The sequence below is a fragment of the Salvelinus sp. IW2-2015 genome, linkage group LG11 (genome assembly GCF_002910315.2).
Source record: "Salvelinus sp. IW2-2015 linkage group LG11, ASM291031v2, whole genome shotgun sequence".
Lineage (NCBI taxonomy): Eukaryota > Metazoa > Chordata > Actinopteri > Salmoniformes > Salmonidae > Salvelinus > Salvelinus sp. IW2-2015.
The window spans coordinates 35,403,731-35,425,119 of NC_036851.1; the positions used below are offsets into that span (position 1 = coordinate 35,403,731).

Below are 21,389 nucleotides of genomic sequence, written 5' to 3' on the forward strand. Positions count from 1 at the left end.
ACACTGGTTCCAACTTGTGCAACGTGACTACAAAATATCTCAAAAGTTACCTGTAAACTTTGCCAAAACATTTCAAACTACTTTTGTATTACAACTTTAGGTATTTTTTTTACGTAAATAATCGATAAAATTGAAGATGGGATGATCTGTGTTCAATACAGGATTAAAACCAACTGTAGCTAGCTTTCTGGTCATGCGCCTCTAAACAAACAGGACACTTCGAGTGACCCTCGTTCAAGATGGCCGTACTTCTTCATTACACAAAGGAAAAACCCTCAACCAATTTCTAAAGACTGTTTGACATCCAGTGGAAGCGGTAGGAACTGCAAGAAGGTCAATTAGAAATCTGTATTCCCAATGAAAGTCCATTGAAAAGAGAGTGACCTCAACAACGAAACAATCTGAATGGTTTTTCCTCTGGGTTTCGCCTGCTAAATAAGTTATGTTATACTCACAGACATGATTCAAACAGTTTTAGAAACTTCAGTGTTTCCTATCCAAATCTACTAATAATATGCATATCTTATCTTCTGGGGATGAGTAGCTGGCAGTTGAATTTGGGTATGCTTTTCATCCAAACGTGAAAATGCTGCCCCCTATCCTAAAGAAGTTAAGGTGCCCCAAAGCTTTTTACTATCATTCTTATATCATTAACATTGTTTGATAGTATAGTTTATTTTTATTTAGTTTAGTCACATGATTTCTTAATTTGCAGCACGTTTGCCAATCAGTTGGGCTGCCAGACTTATTTGCCATACCTTTTACCTCATCCCACTCAACCATACAATTTTTCAATTCCTCTTCAATCCAAGGGGATTTACATTCATTTTCTTAAATGGGTACGTGCTTATTAGTAACTGGAATAAGCAATTTCATAAATGTGTCAAGTGCAGCGTCTGGTTGCTTCTCATTACACACCACAGACCAGCAAATATTCTTTACACCATCAACATATGAATCACTACAAAATGTATAGTATGGCCTCTTATACACTCACTATATTAGGCTCAGCCTTTGGAACTTTGGTTTTCCTAGATATGGCTATTATATTGTGATCACTACATGCTATGGATTTGGATACTACTTTAAAGCAAATTTCTGCAGCATTAGTAAAGATGTGATCAATGCATGTTGATGATTTAATTCCTGTGCTGCTTTTAACTACCCTGGTAGGTTGACTGACAACCTGAACCAGGTTCCAGGCACTGGTTACAGTTTCAAGTTTTTTCTTGAGTGGGCAGCTTGATGAGAGCCAGTCAATATTTAAATCACCCAGAAAATATACTTCTCTGTTGATACAACATACATTATCAAGCATTTCACACATATTATCCAGAAACTGTCTGTTAGCACTTGGTGGTCTATAGCAGCTTCCCACAAGAATGGGCTTTAGGTGAGGCAGATTAACCTGTAGCCATATTACTTCAACAGTATTTAACATTAGATCGTCTCTAAGCTTTACAGGAATGTGGTTCTGAATATAGATTGCAACACCGCCCCCGTTGGCATTTCTGTCTTTCGGTAGATGTTATAACCATGTATTGCTACACTGTATCATCAAAGGTATTATCTAAGTGAGTTTCAGAGATAGTCAGAATATTAATGCCATCTGTTATAAGCAAGTTATTGACTTCATGGACCTTGTTTCTCAGGCTACATAACTCTGGTTCATAGGCTCATGATTACTGCATACAATAGCTGTAGGATAAACAGAGGAATTTGGTGCAATTAGGGGCATATACATTAAGTTACTTACATTGTGTTTGCCAATGCCCCTAGGATCATGTACATTTGATGCAGCATTATGACGACTCATTGTCACAACGATAGGAAAAGTCATTGTTTCAACACAGCCTTGAAATGCATGGACAGAGTCCATGAGCCAAGGTGATTTGGATGGACTCTGTCATTCCTGTAGAATATCTGTTTCCAGAAGGTGTAAAAGTTCTTTATAAAAGTGTCTCTAGCAGAGCTACAGTAATATTTTAGCCAGATGTGTAATGCCAGCAGTCTGCTGAATCTTTCACACTCGTGGCCCAACGATGGTACTGGACCTGAAATGATTTCCCGTTTTTTGGGGTCTTTCATACTAAAATTTGTTCTTTAAAATCCATTTTCAAATGTTCCGAGCTAGCCCTCGGCATCTGCCGTAGAACAGTCGGAAGCAGCCTTGTGATGTCCTGTACTTGTGCTCCTGGGTAGCACCGGGTTTTTGCCTTGGGAACCGAGATGTTTCTCACCATAGAGCTGCCTATGATGGCAGCAGCCTCACGGTCTGATGAGGGTGGGAGCTCCGAGGATCTGAACCCGAGGTAGAAGCCACCGGAGGGAGACAGAACCGAGGACGAAGATGCAGGTACCTCCGGATCCGATTTGAATCGGGGCCCCCAAGGAAGAAGGCGCCGGAACCTCTGGATCCAGGGTGGCAAAGCTGTTTCTGGTCTGTGTCAGATCTGGGTTCAACATCTCCATGGAGACCCCCGTTGCCAGAGGACGCTTTCTTCGACTTCCACGGCGAGTGACGTACCTCCATGGCTGGTTGGTTGGGTCGAGAACTGCTCTGTTCTCCAGGGTATGGGCGAGACCCCTTCGGGGATGGAACCCTGCTGAGCACCAGCCAGTCGGCTGTGGAGCGTCGACACGGCGGCAAAACTTAAAAAGTAGGCGGGCGTGGATTCCCCCGTAGCTTGTGTAGGTTTGCTACTTGCTTGCTTAGAGTAGCCACTTCGCTCCTGTAGTCCTCCGCAAGCAAGCAGTTGCTACATTGAAAGTCAGTGCGGTCCACATTGTCCCGGAACAAAGCAAAGTGAACACAGCTCCTGCAGTGCAGGAAACATTCAATAGCGACCTCCATTTGAGGCTAGGCTAGCTGGGCTTTCGTGTCTCTCCCCCAATGGGGAATCTGGCAGGATCCTGGGACAGACAGCAGCGCTCACAGCAACTAAGCCCAACAGAGCCGCAAGATCCAAAATAAAATTAGTAGCCAACTAACATTAGGTAACTAGCTAACATACCGGTGCATACTGCTGTAATGCTATGCGGTTCGTAAGGATTGAGTAGCTAACAAATTGTCAGCCAACATAACTTATTGGAAAAATCATAACTTTATTACATTGTTCAACATTTTCTTAACATTTGTCATAATTAGTTTAACTTAAGCAATGAATTTGTATCTGCTCTCGTTGAATGTCGGCTGCATATTTTCTGCCATTTCCTTCAACTCTGAAAACGTTGTGAAGTCACGCCCATTTTCTGAAGAATTGCATTATGGGCCCTAAAAGTACAGAAATAGTGTCCACTCCGTGTATCCTTCGTATTTTCGTGAATTGAGTACGACATCCGTGAAACTTTTGGCATACTAACTACAGTTGAAGTCAGAAGTTTACATACACCTTAGCCAAATACATTTAAACTCAGTTTTTCAAAATTCCTGACATTTAATCCTAGTAAAAATTCCTGTTCTTAGGTCAGTTAGGATCACCACTTTATTTTAAGAATGTGAAATGTCAGATTAATAGTAGAGAGAATTATTTATTTCAGCTTTATTTCTTTCATCACATTCTTAGTGGGTCAGAAATAAACATATACTCAATTAGTATTTGGTAGCATTGCCTTAAATTGTTTAACTTGGGTCAAACGTTTTGGGTAGCCTTCCACAAGCTTCCCACAATAAATTGGTGAATTTTGGCCCATTCCTCCTGACAGAGCAGGTGTAACCGAGTCAGGTTTGTAGGCCTCCTTGCTTGCACACGCTTTTTCCGTTCTGCCACAAATTTTCTATGGGATTGAGGTCAGGGCGTTGTGATGGCCACTCCAATAACTTGACTTTGTTGTCCTTAAGCCATTTTGCCACAACTTTGGAAGTATGCTTGGGGTCATTGTCCATTTGGAAGACCCATTTGCGACCAAGCTTTAACTTCCTGACTGATGTCTTGAGATGTTGCTTCAATATATCAACATAATTTTCCTGCCTCATGACGCCATCTATTTTTTGAAGTGCGCCAGTCTCTCCTGCAGCAAAGCAACACATGATGCTGCCACCCCCGTGCTTCACGGTTGGATGGGTTCTTCGGCTTGCAACCCCCTTTCCTCCAAACTTTACGATGGCATTATGGCCAAACAGTTCATTTTTTGTTCATCAGATCAGAGGACATTTCTTGAAAAAGTACGATCCTTGTCCCCATGTGCAGTTGCAAACCGTAGTCTGGCTTTTTTATGGTGGTTTTGGAGCAGTGGCTGCTTCCTTGCTGAGCAGCCATTCAGGTTATGTCGATATAGGACTCGTTTTACTGTGGATATAGATACTTTTGTACCTGTTTCCTCCAGCATCTTCACAAGGTCCTTTGCTGTTGTTCTGGATTGATTTGCACTTTTTCGCACCCAAAGTACGTTCATCTCTAGGAGACAGAACGCGTCTCCTTCCTGAACGGTATGACGGCTGCGTGGCCCGTGGTATTTATACTTGCGTACTATTGTTTGTACAGATGAACGTGGTACCTTCAGACATTTGGAAATTGCTCCCAAGGATGAACCAGACTTGTGGAGGTCTACAATTTTTTTCTGAGGTCTTGGCACTGCGTTTGAAGGTAGGCCTTAAAATACATCCACAGGTACACCTCCAAGTAACTCAAATGATGTCATAAGCCTATCAGAACCTTCTAAAGCCGACATAATTTAATGGAATTTTCCAAGCTTTTTAAAGGCACAGTCAACTTAGTGTATGTAAACTTCTGACCCACTGGAATTGTGTTACAGTGAATTATTAAGTGAAATAATCTGTCTGTAAACAATTGTTGGAAAAATGACTTGTGTCATGCACAAAGTAGATGTCCAACCGACTTGCCAAAACTATAGTTTGTTAACAATACATTTTGAGTGGTGTGATAAACGAGTTTTAATGATTCCAACCTAAGTGTATGGAAAATTCCGACATCAACTGTACTTTGGCCAAATTACTTGAAGGTATCATTTTAACATTGGCTGTCACTTATACAGACTGAGTCACTCAATGCTAGAGGTAGCACATTTTGTGAATATTCAGAGGTGGAAACTTTCTGTGGGAATTAACAGAATAATGCAAATAATATTTAATACCATTTAAATGTAGATGTTTTTTGCATTGGATATATTTACCATATTGTAACGGATCTCCTCTTCGTCTGAGGAGGAGTAGGACGGAACGGACCAATGTGCAGCGTGGTAAGTGTTCGTCATTTTATTAAAATGCACTGAACACTAAAAACAAAATAAACAAACGAAGAACAACCGAAACAGTTCCGTCTGGTAACTAATACAAAGACAGAAAACAACTACCCACAAATCATAGTGGGAAACAGGCAACCTAAGTATGGCTCTCAATCAGAGACAACGATAGACAGCTGCCTCTGATTGAGCCATACCAGGCCAAACACATAGAAACAGAAAACCTAGACCTACAACATAGAATATAAACACACAGAACAAAACATAGAATGCCCACCCAACTCACGCCCGACCAAACTAAAATAGAGACATAAACAGGAACTAAGGTCAGGACGTGATAGTACCCCCCCCCCCCCCCAAAGGGGGACTCCGGACGCAAAACCTAAACCCATAGGGAGGGTCTGGGTGGGCATCTGTCCGCGTGGCGGTACTGGCCGGGACGTGTACCCCACTCCACCATAGTCTTGGCCCACTTAGGTTGCGCCTTTGAGCGGCGACCCTCGCCACCGACCCCGGACTGGGGACCCTTGCAGCGGGCCCAATAGACGGAGATTCTGGCAGCGCCGGAGTGAAAGGGGCTCTGGCAGCTCCTGACAGACGGCGCTCCGGCAGCTCCTGACAACGGGCGCTCCGGCAGCTCCTGACAGACGGCGGCTCCGGCAGCCTGACAGACGGGCGCTCCGGCAGCTCCTGACAGACGGGCGGCTCGCAGCTCCTGACAGACGGCGGCTCCGCAGCTCCGACAGCGGGCGCTCGGCAGCCCTGACAGACGGGCGGCTCCGGCAGCTCCTGACAGACGGGCGGCTCCGGCAGCTCCTGACAGCGGCGGCTCCGGCAGCTCCTGACAGACGGGCGGCTCCGGCAGCTCCTGACAGACGGCGGCTCCGGCACTCCTGACAGACGGGCGGCTCCGCAGCCCTGACAGACGGGCGGCTCAGGACAGACGGGGCGGCTCAGGACAGACGGGCGGCTCAGACAGACGGGCGGCTCAGGACAGACGGGGCGCGCTGCGGCTCAGGACAGACGGGCGGCTCTGGCGGCTCAGGACGACGGGCGGTCTGGCGCTCAGGACAGGAGAGAGAACCCGGAGGGAGGAGACGGAGAGACAGCATGGTGTGTGCGCTGCCACAGGGCCCACCAGGCTGGGGAGACCTACAGTAGGCCTGGTGCGTGGAAGAGGCACCGGATGGACCGGGCTGTGGGGGAGCACTGAGCTCTGGTGCGCAGCCTTGGCACCAACTCCTCCAGGCTGGATGACCACTTTAGCCCGGACCCTCCAGAGTGCAGGCACAGGTTGAACCGGGCTGTGGGGGAGCTCTGGTGCATACCACTCGCACCTCTCCCTTAGGCTCAATGCCCACATTCGCCCGGCGCGGCGGAGCGCAGGGATAGGACGCACTGCACCCTCCCAGCGCCCCGGAGACACAGCACGCAGAGCCGGCGCAGGATACCCTGGGCCGAAACGGCGTACCGGAGACCAAACACGCTGAGCCGGCACAATACGTCCTGGCTGGATTCCCACTCTCGCATGGCACTTGCGGGGCTGGCCTATAGCGCGCAGGGCTATGAGCGCGTACTGGCGACACCGTGCGCTCCACCGCATAACACGGTGCCTGACCAGTACAACGCTGCTTTCGGTAAGCACAGGGAGTTGGCTCAGGTCTATCGCCTGACTCCGCCAATCTCCCCGTGTGCCCCCACCCAAATTTTTGGGGCTGCCTCTCGGGCCTGTTGCGCTGCCTTACCTCATATCGCTGCCTCCAGTTCTTCTATGGGCAGTGATATTCCCCAGCCTGTGCCCAGGGTCCCTTGCCTTCCAGTATCTCCTCCAAGTCCAGGAGTCCAGAACCCTCTGCTCCTGGTTACCACGCTGCTTGGTCCTTTTTCGGTGGGTAGTTCTGTAACGGATCTCTCTTCGTCTGAGGAGAGTAGGACGGAACGGACCAATGTGCAGCGTGGTAAGTGTTCGTCATTTTATTAAAATGCACTGAACACTAAAATACAAAATAAACAAACAAAAGACCCACCGAAAACAGTTCCGTCTGGTAACTAATACAAAGACAGAAAACAACTACCCACAAATCATAGTGGGAAAACAGGCAACCTAAGTATGGCTCTCAATTAGAGACAACTATAGACAGCTGCCTCTGATTGAGAGCCATACCAGGCCAAACACATAGAAACAGAAAACCTAGACCTACAACATAGAATATAAACACACAGAACAAAACATAGAATGCCCATCCCAACTCACGCCCTGACCAAACTAAAATAGAGACATAAAAAAGGAACTAAGGTCAGGACGTGACACATATCATACGGAGACAGAAACATAAACCTTTTACCTTATCATAAGTAGACATAATTGCAAATGATTAAATCCTTCCAATATAGATATATTTTAAAGCTATTTAGTTACAAATTGAACTTTAAATAAATGAGTTGACTATTCACATGGGATGATTTCACTGAACAACAAAAGAAAGGGAATATTGAATGATCCCCAATGATCCATYGCATCTCCCAAAAACATTTTCAACATACATCTATAAAATGATAGTCTGGAAACTAAAGCTTTGGTTGTCTTCCTCTCAGGCTTCCATGTCTTCTCCCTGGACCTCCTCAATGTCCACCTCTTGAACATCAGACTATGAGGCCTCATCTTCACTGTCACTTTCCAACCTTGTTGAGGATGGCTCGTTGTCAGGCTCAAAAAGCCTCAAATTTGCCAGGATGGCCACCAATTTTCAACCCTTGTATTGGTCAGCCTGTTGTGTGCTTTGGTGTGTGTGTTCCCAAACAAGGACCAGTTGTGCTCTGAGGCGGCTGATGTTGGTGGGATTTGGAGGATGATGGAGGCAACAGGGGAAAGAGCCTCAGATACACAAAGTCCCTTCCACCAGGTGGCTGATGAGATATGTTGGCACGACTGCCATATTGCATCTCCATCCCAAAGCCCTTGCTTGGAAGTGTACTTCGCCAGACTGCCAAGAACCTTGCCCTCATCCAGGCCAAGGTGGCGAGACACGGTAGTGGTGACCTTGTTGATCTCTGTACCAGACAGAATGCTCTTGCCAGGATACTTGGGGTCCAACATGTATGCTGCTGCGTGTATGGGCTTCAGGCAGAAGTCTTCATGCTTTTTGATATATTTCAGAACTGCAGTTTCCTCTGCTTGGAGCAACAGTGAAGTGGGCAGGGCAGTACGGATTTCTTCTTTTACATCTGCAAGCAGAGTCTGAATACCAGACAGAATGGCATTGTCTTCCTCAATCCGTGCAATGGCTATTGCTATAGGTTTCAGGAGTTTCAGGCAGCTTACCACTCTCTCCCAAAATACATAATCCAGGAAGATCCTCTTGATGGGGCTGTCCATATCGGCAGACTGTGATATGGCCATGTCTTGGAGRGACTCCTTCCCCTCCAGGAGACTGTCAAACATGATGAAAACACCACCCCAACGGGTGTTGCTGGGCAGCTTCAATGTGGTGCTCTTATTCTTCTCACTATGATTGGTGAGGTAGATTGCTGCTATAACTTGATGACCCTTCACATACCTAACCATTTCCTTGGCTCTCTTGTAGAGTGTATCCATTGTTTTTAGTGCCATGACGTTCTTGAGGAGCAGATTCAATGCATGAGCAGCACAACCAATGGGTGTGATGTGWGGGTAGGACTCCTCCACTTTAGACCAAGCAGCCTTCATGTTCGCAGCATTTTCTGTCACCAGTGCAAATACCTTCTGTGGTCCAAGGTCATTGATGACTGCCTTCGGCTGCAATGTAGAAACCGGTGTGTCTGTTGTCCCTTGTGTGTCTGTGCTCTTGTAGAATACTGGTTGAGGGGTGGAGATGATGAAGTTAATTATTCCTTGCCCACGAACATTCGACCACCCATCAGAGATGATTGCAATACAGTCTGCTTTCTCTACGATTTGCTTGACCTTCCCTTGAACTCTGTTGAACTCTGCATCCAGCAAATTAGTAGATAAAGCATGTCTGGTTGGAGGGGTGTATGCTGGGTGAAGAACATTCAAAAATCTCTTCCAATACACATTGCCTGTGAGCATCAGAGGTGAACCAGTTGCATACACAGCTCGAGCAAGACATTTATCAGCATTTCTCTGACTACGTTCCTCCATTGAGTCAAAAAAACTCATGATTCCAGGAGGACCATGAGCTGTTGCTATCGATAAGGTGTCTGATTTATTATCTTCAACTCGAATAGAAGTAGAAGGACTTTTGTCAGAGGTTGCTTGTTGTGAGCACTGAGGGAACGTTATGCACTTGGCCAGATGATTCTGCATCTTTGTTGCATTCTTCACATATGATTTGGCACAGTATTTGCAAATGTACACAGCTTTTCCTTCTACATTAGCTGCAGTGAAATGTCTCCACACATCAGATAGTGTCCGTGGCATTTTCCTGTAAAGATTATAATTTTTTTTGTAAAAAACAAATACAATTCCATGTACAGATAAATAGTTAAGCAGTTAGGTTAAACAACTCCTTTGTAAGATAAATGTTTTAAGATGAAACATGTATGGAAACAGGTGAATTAACACTCCTCAGTTAGCAGGCTCAAGCAAGCTAAAACCCACATGGTAGCAACAACTAACTAGCAGAAATTGTTAACAAGTTAGAAATGATTTAAACACACTATGCTGTAGGCTACTATTTACTAGTTAACAAAAAATCATGTATGTCATATAAAATATATTCACCCAACCCAGAATTGTAATCAAAACTTATCAGAAAGCATGTAGTCCTTGGCTCAGACAGTGTAGTAGTGTGGGCTCAAAATCATCTCATTAGCGTGCAAGCTCTTGAGAATCAGCTGCACATGTGATGGAAGAATGCACTGTGCATGCAGTGTTGCAATTCCATTGAATTGGGGATAGTTTAACTAAAATATGCCACAAGACCTAGAATTGCCTTATGTGTATCCCACAACAAAAGGTTCACTGTTATAAGTTAACTTTTTTTGATGAATTTAACTTCCCACAGAAAAATGTCGGGAAATTTCCGGAAAGTTCCCGAGCGTTTGCAACCCTACTCAATGCTTCAAACTGTCCAGCATCCAATACAGACTATAGGCTGTTTTTGTTTCATATAATGATCATTATGTGGAAAATAATTACAGTGTTTGAATTCTTATAATTGAAAAGGATTTAATAATTYTTTTACACAGACCCCTGCAATTATGCCAACTGACATGTCATTCAACACAATGCTGCTCACCTCCTTCAGTTGGGAGTAGGGCTGGTTCAGGGGTATGGGGATGGAGAGACAGGGCTGCTGAGCCTGAAGCTGCATCTGTTGGGCCTGGCACCAGGCAGGGGCAGGGACAACTGTTTAGTATGAATAGCTTGCTAAAAGTTTGCCTGCATTGATTAAATGTCGACTAAAAGAGGAGCGAAATGTAAACACTGAATTTTCTGTGAAGATATTAAGTAACTAATGTTAGGGGAGCAAAAGTAGCCTATTTCACTATGGACTAAGCTAACAGGTTAATTTCCACCACTCATGGACTACATCCACCTTCCTGAGACATACTGTCACCCCTTCTTTTCTCTCTCCTGTCTTTCTTTTCGTTTTTGGAAGCCAGATTTTTCTTTAGGAAGCTGAAACATGATGCTCCACCGGCACTCTTCACTCGCAGTTCACTGCTAGCAAGTACCGTTTGCCCCTGGTTTGGGGGCAGGACCGAACCATTTCATTTAAATAAAGGCTCTCTGGATGTTTACTTTTCGCCAAAAATAAGATCAGAAAAAGAAACCGTTAGTTTTATTAGTACATTGTAAATAAAATATTATATTAATGATGACAGGTAAATAATTTAATATTGCTTTTTTTAAACCTAATGTTCTAATAATTTTTTAGGGCCCCTGTCAGTCACAGGCCCTTAAAATCGTCCTAAATAGTGGAGTGATGTATTATTGTTAATAAATTGTTCATAGACCAATTTTTTATACTGTGTCCATGTGCATGCAAGTACGTTGAAATTACGTTGTTTTCAAGTTGTTGAAACAACGACCTGAAAAATACATATTTTCAACGACATGAAAAATAGCTTTTACATTTTATGATATAGCCTACAGCAGCCTATATGTGGTGTTCAATGCAGGACTACATTGCATGATACTTTTAAAAACGTTTTTACCTTATGAAAGGCTTTACATTAATTCATGATTTATTTACTTGGTCTGTACACCATGGGCCAAATAGGTGACTGTAAATTATATTGTGTTGTATGATGCAAGAACCACTTTACAAAATACAATTAATTATTATTACCATACAGAGAATTAGACAATGTAGGCTACCCCTAAAGACCGGGCCAAAGTGTTAAGTGGAAATGCACTGTCAATCACTTACTTTGGCAAGGGAATCAGCATGCAGTGTCGACTCGAGCCGCAAGGGGGCACCACTGTCCTTTTGCTCCCTGCTCGCTGTCAGCCTGATAGTTTGAAGTAGCTACGAGATGAGCTACTGCAGTAGTTGTCAGGGAAATGGTGGCGCATTATCAGCTGGAAAACAAACGCCACAGAGGAATTTGTGGCAGGGATGAGAGGTCGGGGTTGGCCGCATATTTGTTTGTTTTTCAATTTTACTAGATGATTACTGCACCAAGGACCTTCGAATGGATATATCGCACGCCTTTTGAAATGGCTATTTTTCCTCTATTTTTAGAAGTACGCAACACGGATTGCTGGAACCGCAACGTAAACAAGACGCTGGATTAAGTCCTCTCTGCAGTGCTGGGAGTGTGATTTGGACCTAACGTTGCTGTGATTTCAACCTAAAGAACCACCAAACTTCACATGTTTCGTTGCTTATATTTGAGAGAAAATAATAACATAAACTAGCTTGTTGACAGGTACCATAGCAGAGAATGGGTATTATGACTGGCAAGATATGGTGATTGAGTCGGGACAGTATGGATTGTGCACCTATGCGGTAACTTTTATGACCTAGCCTACCAGAAGAGAACTGACCCCATTATTTACAACGTCAATTTAATGACATGTCTTTCTCGTTAGAGCCACAAATGTAATCAGAACAACAAACCAGTGATAAGCKTATGGTCCGTAACCATATCAGGTCAAAGATGATTGAACCACAGGGTTGCGACGACGGTGATGAACATGAAACCCTGCCATTACCAACCCTACCCCCTATGCCACGAGAGCGGGTCCCTTTGCAGAAGAGCAGCATATGCTCCCGTTCCTACTTCATGGTGGTGATGGTCTTTTTCCATGTATACATCATCAATGTCATTGTGCTACTCCTATACGTGCACTACAACAACGGCCCAGGAGACGTACTGGCCACTCCGAACAGGGATGAGGCAAGCGGGGGAAGCAATCATCACAAGCCCCCCGAGTCCCATCAGCAACCGTCATATTCTGGCTTTCAGCGGGACATGTACCTTCCACGCCTAGAGGGCATACGGGTGAGATAAGGATGCCCGTGTAATTCTGTGTCTGTTTAGCCCAGAGCTCAACCTTGCAGAAAGTAGGTGTATAATAAGCTTCAGCGCTGGGCTAATGTCAATTGTGCTATTCTACATCCATATGAATGGTGCGTTCCATGTAATCTTGAAGGCATGAAGTTATAGTCACAGTGTTGTCTCTCAGGTGGGCCATGTCCAGAAGGTGTCACTGGTGCCAGACAAAGTGCATGAGATGCGGACTCTGAGCCTGAAGCCCCTACTGTTTGGTGAGAGCTCGCTACTAAACTTCTGCTCTGCTCAGCCCTCTGCACGGAGTTAGTGTCTGCTGTCATTGCTCTCAAAGGTTCTCTGTTTACGTTGAAGCCTAATGTGTGTGTGTGTGTCTGTCTCTCCAGAGATCCCAGGGTTCCTGTCTGAGGAGGAGTGTCGTGTGGTGGTGCAGCTGGCCCAGCTGAAGGGCCTGATGGAGAGCCAGGTGATGGTGCCTGAAGGACAGGAGGAGCTGACGGAGCAGCTCAACCTCAGCCCTGATGAGATTTTCAACCTGCTGGACCTCAATCAGGACGGACAGCTACAACTCCAGGAGGTGGGTGGGTAAGCAGGCATGTGTGTGTCTGTGAGTGAAGTGAAGTAACCTTGCACAAGTCTTGGTTTGTGCGAGCCGGACTAGATCATAGGAGCAGGTTCCTATCTCCTCTTTCTCTAGCGTGAGGCAGCTTGATGTACAAGTACACCCCCTGGACAGGACACTAGTCTATCGCAGGGCCTCACCCACATTCTATCTCCTTAATGCTGAGTGCCAAGCAGAGACTCATCGGGTCCCACTTTTTACAGTCTTTGGATTGAAGTCCCAACTTTCCAATCTCAGGGCAGACACTCTAACCACAAGGCCACTGGGTGGTGGGGCTGGGTACTGTGGCAGCAAAATATCTATTTATTTTGTTCCTATATAATGGATCAATAAAAATCTATTGTATTATCATCTATATGTCTGTGTAATGTGTGCTTTTAAATTATTTATTTTTTTACATTTTATGTATGTGTTTCCTGGGCCTTCTACAGATATTGACCCATTCACGAGTGAGGGATGGGATCTGGCTGACACCAGAGAATCTGAGAGAGATCTATGCTGGACTGAAGGCTGACCCTGACGGTAATGGTAAGAGACTGTCATTCTCAGCAAGGCCTCAGCATACAGAGCTGACTAATCCATAACACCAACAGAATACAACCACTATAATCTGTCTGTGACACCAAGTCAAATTGAAAACCAGTTCCAGGGAACAAGCATGAAAATAAAAAGTTGTATTCTTTGYACAGGGACAATGATCATCCACAGAAACATCTCCACGAGCTTCTTCTTGTCAGGCTTCTCATATAGATATACAGTTGAAGTCGGAAGTTTACATACAACTTAGCCAAATACATTTAAACTCAGTTTTTCACAATTCCTGACATTTAATTCAGGAAAAAATTCCCTGTCTTACGTCAGTTAGGATCACCACTTTATTTTAAGAATGTGAAATGTCAGAATAATACGAGAGAGGATGATTTATTTCAACTTTTTCTGTCATCACATTGCCAGAGGGTCAGAAGTTTACATACACTCAATTAGTATTTGGTAGCATTGCCTTTAAATTGTTTAACTTGGGTCAAATGTTTTACGTAGTAGTTTAATGTTGGCCCATTTCTCCTGACAGAGCTGGTGTAACTGAGTCAAGTTTGTAGGCCTCCTTGCTCACACACACTTTTTCAGTTCTGCCCACAAATCTTCTATAGGCTTGAGGTCAGGGCTTTGTGATGGCTACTCCAATACCTTGACTTTGTTGTCCTTAAGCCATTTTGCCACAACTTTGGAAGTATGCTTGGGGTCATTGTCCATTTGGAAGACTCATTTGTGACCAAGCTTTAACTTCCTGACTGATGTCTTGCGATGTTGCTTCAATATATCCACATAATTTTCCTGCCTCTATTTTGTGAAGTGCACCAGTCCCTCCTGCAGCAAAGCACCCCCACAACATGATGCTGCCACCCCCGTGCTTCACGGATGGTATGGTGTTCTTCGGCCTGCAAGCCTCCCCCTTTTTCCTCCAAACATAACAATGGTCATTATGGCCAAACAGTTCTATTTTTGTTTCATCAGACCAGAGGACATTTCCCCAAAAAGTACGATCTTTGTCCCCATGTGCAGTTACAAAACACAGTTTGGCTTTTTTATGGTGGTTTTGGAGCAGTGGCTGCTTCCTTGTTGAGCAGCCTTTCAGGTTATGTCGATATAGGACTTGTTTTACTGTGTATATAGATCATTTTGTACCTGTTTCCTCCAGCATCTTCACAAGGTCCTTTGCTGTAGTTCTGGGATTGATTTGCACTTTTCGCACCAAAGTACCTTCATCTCTAGGAGACAGAACGCGTCTCCTTCCTGAGCGGTATGACGGCTGCGTGGTCCCGTGGTATTTATACTTGCGTACTATTGTTTGTACAGATGAACGTGGTACCTTCAGACATTTGGAAATTGCTCCCAAGGATGAACCAGACTTGTGGAGGTCTACAATTTTTTTCTGAGGTCTTGGCACTGCGTTTGAAGGTAGGCCTTAAAATACATCCACAGGTACACCTCCAAGTGACTCAAATTATGTCAATTAGCCTATCAGAAGCTTCTAAAGCCATGACATAATTTTCGGGAATTTTCCAAGCTGTTAAAAGGCACAGTCAACTTAGTGTATGTGAACTTCTGACCCACTGGAATAAACAATTGTTGGATAAATTACTTGTGATCATGCACAAAGTAGATGTCCTAACTGACTTGCCAAAACTATAGTTTTGTTAACAAGAAATTTGTGGAGTGGTTGATAAACAAGTTTTAATGACTCTAACCTAAGTGTGTGTAAACATCCGACTTCAATTGTACCTGTAGCTAAGTGACCCCTGTCTGTGTGTCTTTGTGATAGCTATCTGACCCCTGTGTGTCTGTGACCCCTGTCAATCTGTCTGTGTGTGTCTGCATTAGGCCTGCTGAGCCTGGAGGAGTTCAGGAGTCTGGGCAGTGATGCGTTCCAGCGGTTCTTGCAGCAGCGTGGGGTGAAGAGCAGCCAGCTGGTCAGGAACAGCAGACACACCTGGCTGTACCAGGGAAAGGGGGCACACCAGGTACTCCGAGACCTCAAGAAGAGGTGAGGAGAGCATCACTGTCAAATGTTGTCTTTGCCTCGTAGTCTCGCCTCTGCACTGGCCTCTCCATCTCTCCCCTCTCTCTTCTATTCCCTCTGTTATGTTACTATTCCAAATGTTTTAATGACGTATAGTTTTGTATGAAAAGAGTAGTGGGATTTTACTGATATTGTTCGCATCGCATGTGTATAGATAACACTGGGATAGAGGAATTTTTTTCTTTTTTTAAAGCCAAGTATACTGAACAAAAATATAAATGCAACAATTTCAATGATTTTACTGAGTTACAATTAATATAAGGAAATCAGCCAATTGAAATACATTCATTAGGCCCTAATATATGGATTACACATGACTGGGCAGGGGTGCAGCCCCTAGGCCCACCCACTTGGGAGCCAGGTCCACCCACTGAGGAGCCAGGCCCAGTCAATCAGAATAAGTTTTTCCTCACAAAAGGGCTTTATTGCAGACAAAAATGCTCCTCAGTTTCATCAGCTGTCTGGGTGGCTGGTCTCAGAAGATCCCGCAGGTGAAGATGCCAGGATGTGGAGGTCCTGGGCTGGTGTGGTTACACGTGGTCTGCTGTTGTGAGGCCTGTTGGATGTACTGCCAAATTCCTGAAAACAACTTTGGGGGCTGCTTATGGTAGAGAAAGGAACATAAAATTCTCTGGCAACATCTCTAGTGGACATTCCTGCAGTCAGCATGCCAATTGCGTGCTCCCTCAAAATTGAGACATGTGGCATTGTGTTATGTGACAAAACTGCACATTTAAGAGTGGCCTTTTATTGTTCCCAGCACAAGGTACAGCTATGTAATGATAATTCTGTTTAATCAGCTTCTTGATATGCCACCCTGCCAGGGGGATGGATTATCTTGGCAAAGGAGAAATGCTCACTAACAGGGATGTAAACAAATTTGTGCAAAACTTTTGAGAGAAATTAGCTTTTTGTGCGTATGGCACATTTCTGGGACCTTTTATTTAAGCTTGTGAAAAATGGGACCAACACTTTTTACATGTTGTGTTTATAGTTTTGTTCAGTATATGTTTGAACACATTAATAAAAACGGTTAGAATAAACACCATGGCCAAGGTTATCGGAATCTGATGTTAAGGATTTGTGTCCCTTGCTCTCTCTTTTCTCTTCTCTCTCTCCTCCCTAGGGTGACCCGTCTGACCCGGCTGCCCTCTGCGTTGGTGGATCTGAGTGAGCCACTCCAGGTGGTGCGTTATGAGCAGGGTGGTCACTACCACGCCCACCACGACAGCGGCCCTGTCTACCCTGAGACAGCCTGCACACACACACGCCTCGCTGCCAACACCTCCACACCCTTCGAGACCTCCTGCAGGTGAGAGAGAGCTGTGTTGAGTCAGCCAACGCCTTGTTCTTGGCTTTGTTTTAATAATACTGTATATTCATAATTCTGGTTAGATGTCCTTTGGATTAAGATGGTTAGGTGGAGGTATTGTGTGATAATGTACTGTAAAGTCTGTGAACGTGAGGTGGATGTTAAGTTCATGTTTTAAGTATCCCTATACTTCTGTTATTACGGGGCTATCACTCAGTCAAGAGTGCGCCTGCGCAGGGAGTCAGTTGGTTGATGGACCTAGCCTTGAGTGTAATGGCTACCTTGTAGTGTGTTCATATAGTATAGTAAACTTTGTTAAACTGGAACCTTGTTGTTGTGTCATTTCGAGTTAACAGTGGATGTGTTTGTGGTAAACTATGTGGTGTATGGCTTTGTAACTTAGCGCATGTAAATATATCAGTTAGTTTGTGACTAAGGCTTACATATCTATGGTGTTGTTGGTCTGTGTGTGTATTAAATGTGTGTGTTGCACACCCAGGTACATCACAGTTCTCTTCTACCTAAACTCTGTTGAGGGGGGTGGGGAGACCGCGTTCCCTGTGGCAGACAACAGGACATATGAGGAAGTGGTGCGTTATTTACTCTGTGTGTCTGTGTGTGCGTTCTTGTATGTTTATATAATTTCTATATTACGTGTTTGCGTGTTTGTCTGTGTATAGGTATAGCTGTATGTGTATTTCTATGTTTTTGTCAATGGTATTAATGAGTGATTATGTGTGCAGGGCTTGACATTAAGGCTTGTCCTCTTGTCCTGAACAAGTTAAAAAATCACAATATCATACAATTTTTTTAAATATTTTTTTATTTTATTTAACCAGGCAAGTCAGTTAAGAACACATTCTTATTTACAATGACGGCCTAGGAACAGCCCGACAGATTTTTACCTTGTCAGCTCGGGGATTCGATCTAGCAACCTTTCGGGTTACTGCCCAACACTCCAACCACTAGGCTACCTGCCGCCCCAATTACTTTAATCAGAATTGGATCAGAGAGGCCAACATTGGGGTAATATTCAAATCTATTTTTCATGTACATAAATAAAAGGACAGTGCCTGTTGTGGACAGTGCCTGTTGTGCACCGCACATCACCCATCTTGAATCTGAGCTGAGGAACATTTTGAAACTATTTAACCATAAACTTAATTGTTTAAAACCTGGACATTTTATGTAATTTTATGAAGCATGTCTTAACTTGTTTCAAAGTAGGCTAGCCAAAATACGATCATAGAAATGCTGAAGGAATTATTTTATAAACACTTAATATCCTAGCATTTTTCTCATGTTCTATTGGTTTTCAAATGAACTTTATTGTATTGTCCAGCAGCCAAAGACATAATCCTAGTCGTATTAGTAACCCATTCTAATTGATGGATCTTTAGATCTCCCCTTTCTTAATTTCTAACGGATATTTTAATCTCTGTCAAATTAAACAGCTCGCACATTTGATGCGCTTTTGAGGACAGTGTTTTCCCGCTAATTGCATTTTGGAACATTCACGCATAGCCTACAGCCATGTGCGCATTGTTGGGGGTATAATATGAAGAAATAAAACGTTATCAACATTTTAAGCTAAATGGTCTGATCCATCAGCCTCATTGCTTTTTAAATATTTTTTATGTGCAGTGGTTGTATGAATTTGGGATCTGTCGTCCCAGAGTCAGTTTTGAATCGTAGACATATTTTTTTATTGTCACAGGGACGATGGGACGCCCATAATTTAGAACTCTGGAGGGAATTATTTTATAAAGAGAAAGTATTTGGTCAATGTATTGTTGCAATATTTGGTCAAACTTTTTACTTGACACCCAGGGTCATAACCATGTCATAATATGTCATAACTGACATAACTTGTCATAGCATGGACATAACTGTCATGACCCATATATTTACACCTGTTGTGACATATTGCATTATTTTATGGCTGTTTATGACACCTACACAAGAGTGTCAACCCACATTTATTCAAATTAGTTATTTCCCTGCCAAGGATTTTCCTTTTGTTTTGAATGTTTGTTTCTTAAATCCTTTGTTGTTGTAATGAATCGTTTTTTGAATAAATGTGGGTTTTGACACTCTTATGTAGGTGTTATAACCAGCCATAAAATAACGCAATATATGTAACAATAAATATATGGCTCATGAGTGTTATGACCATATTATGACATGGTTATGAATGTGTCATGGCATTGGGTGACAAGTATAGTGTTACCCAATATTTTATAGGCTACCAAGGGTGGCCAACCATCCTCCAGTAGAGCCTTAAAGCGGCAGTGTTGTATTTTGAGACAGGCTTGAATATGCAAAGAAGCCAATAGGCAGTTTTTTTGTTTTGTCTGATTCTCTATGGTAAAATGGATAGTAATGCATTTTATTTTGTAAAGTGGTTCCTTGCATCATACAGTGATGTAAAACTTGTGTTAGACCATGTATTATTTTGGGACAAGTGACTTGAGCTTTTGGCAAATGGCAAAAAAAGTTCATGTCAAGCCCTGGTGCGTATGTTTGTGTTTTCAGTCTCTGATTCAGAACGATGTGGATCTTATGGACACGAGGAAGAACTGTGATAAGAGCAACTTGAGGGTGAACCCTACTAAAGGGACAGCTGTGTTATGGTACAATTACCTCTCTGACGGACAAGGTACAGACTGTACAGACATAGTATGACCCTTCCATATACACACTACTTCAGCTTGATTACTGCCCCTCAGACAGGACACACAACTTATTGTACACAGCAATTTACCCTATTTCATTCTGCTGTTCAGGTCCTTATTTAAAAACTGAAGCATGTGTAGTTTTGATGAAGGTTATGCCCACTGTTGTAGAAACACATTGAAAGAGAATACTCCTACTAGTCCACATGGCAGTTATCAGTTATGCTGTTATCAGAGCTGCTTTTGAATACACATATTAACTGCTCTCTGTTACCCACAGGCTGGGTGGGGGAGCAGGATGAGTACTCTCTGCACGGCGGCTGTGTGGTCACCCGTGGGACTAAGTGGGTGGCCAATAACTGGATCAACATCGACCCGGACTATCAGCGCCAGGCTCGCTACCAGCAGCTGGTGTCACAGCAGGGGGAGGAGGACACAGAGGATGAGGGGGAGCAGTCTCAGCCCAGCCCTGAACAACTGCACACTGCTGACTCCCATCAGGAACTGTAGCTGTACTGCTGTAGCCTAGAAACCAAAAACAATAACCTCCCCTTAGGACCACTAATTACACTAGTTCCAACTTTGAAAGCTGGTCCCAAAGAGTTATGGGTGGTTCGAACATTTGTCCAGACATTGTAGTTTGTGGRCCTAGACCTCGTCCACCCCTCTTCTTCAGCCCAAAGCTACCAGAAAGCTACCCTACCACCGCCCCAACCTAACTTGACTCTGTCCTGCTGTTCACAATCTCCCATGACGACACCTCTGGCCAGTACGAAGAGAGATATTTGATATTCAGGGACTGGTCACTTAGGATTTATGCAACTGTGAGAGGGGGAAAAATCAAATTTTCCGATTTCCTTGTTTGTTCACTGTTTGTTGAATTCATGTGTAATTCCAAACTTTGTTTACATTAAATACGTATGCACAATTTTACCTCCCTTCTGTGTGTCACAAAACATTCATGTCATTCTGATACACATATTGCAGAGGAGGGTCAATCATGCTACTATTTGCATGTACGTGCATTCGTATGAGCTGTTACATTAGGCTTTGTGCAGGTTTTTACAGTGTCATGTTAAACATAGACTAGAGCGATGACTTTAGATCGTGTCTGCTCTGATCCTCTGTATTTTAGCTGTATGTTGTCTGTCATCACCCAAAGACCCCCCCCCCCCATCTTCAGATGTGATGAAGCATGTTAACTGTTATTTAAATGTTGCACAGATTGTTACTTTTATTTATTATCTATGTTTTATGTATGGGGGAAATTATTTTCATTCTGTCACTTGCATCCAGTACTTCTCAATCTACTTCAGGAATTGGATTTATATTTATTTTTAAAGTATTATTTATTTATTCCATATTGTTCACTTTGTTCCATGTTGTGTTGTTCACCTTGTTTGGCGTTTGTTTCAAAATGCACTGAATCACTTTCCTCTGCTCCAAATAAAGTTTACTTTAGGTTTTGAGTAATAGTTATTTCTCTAATTTCAGTGGAGTCACAGAGGAGAGAGTAAGGCCCATTGCCAAAGCTGT

General features: G+C 43.7%; 1 protein-coding gene across 1 annotated transcript; it reads left to right on the plus strand.

Moving 5' to 3' along the window:
• The first annotated feature begins 11,671 nt into the window (after positions 1–11,671).
• LOC111970284 (transmembrane prolyl 4-hydroxylase) lies at positions 11,672–21,322 on the plus strand. Its single transcript, XM_023996938.2, has 9 exons — positions 11,672–12,657; positions 12,842–12,923; positions 13,053–13,243; positions 13,720–13,816; positions 15,668–15,830; positions 16,993–17,178; positions 17,678–17,768; positions 19,714–19,837; positions 20,134–21,322. Exons 1-9 carry the CDS (start codon positions 12,286–12,288, stop codon positions 20,361–20,363), a joined length of 1,536 nt encoding a protein of 511 aa, XP_023852706.1. The 5' UTR covers positions 11,672–12,285; the 3' UTR covers positions 20,364–21,322.
• Positions 21,323–21,389: the final 67 nt, after the last annotated feature.

Bases quoted from the DNA above. Each gene is read 5' to 3' on its own strand.
- LOC111970284 (XM_023996938.2), top strand. From the start codon at position 12,286: ATGGTCCGTAACCATATCAGGTCAAAGATGATTGAACCACAGGGTTGC. The intron at 17,769-19,713 runs GTGCGTTATTTA...TTGTGTTTTCAG, and splicing joins ACAGGACATATGAGGAAGTG to TCTCTGATTCAGAACGATGT. The intron at 19,838-20,133 runs GTACAGACTGTA...TGTTACCCACAG, and splicing joins TTACCTCTCTGACGGACAAG to GCTGGGTGGGGGAGCAGGAT.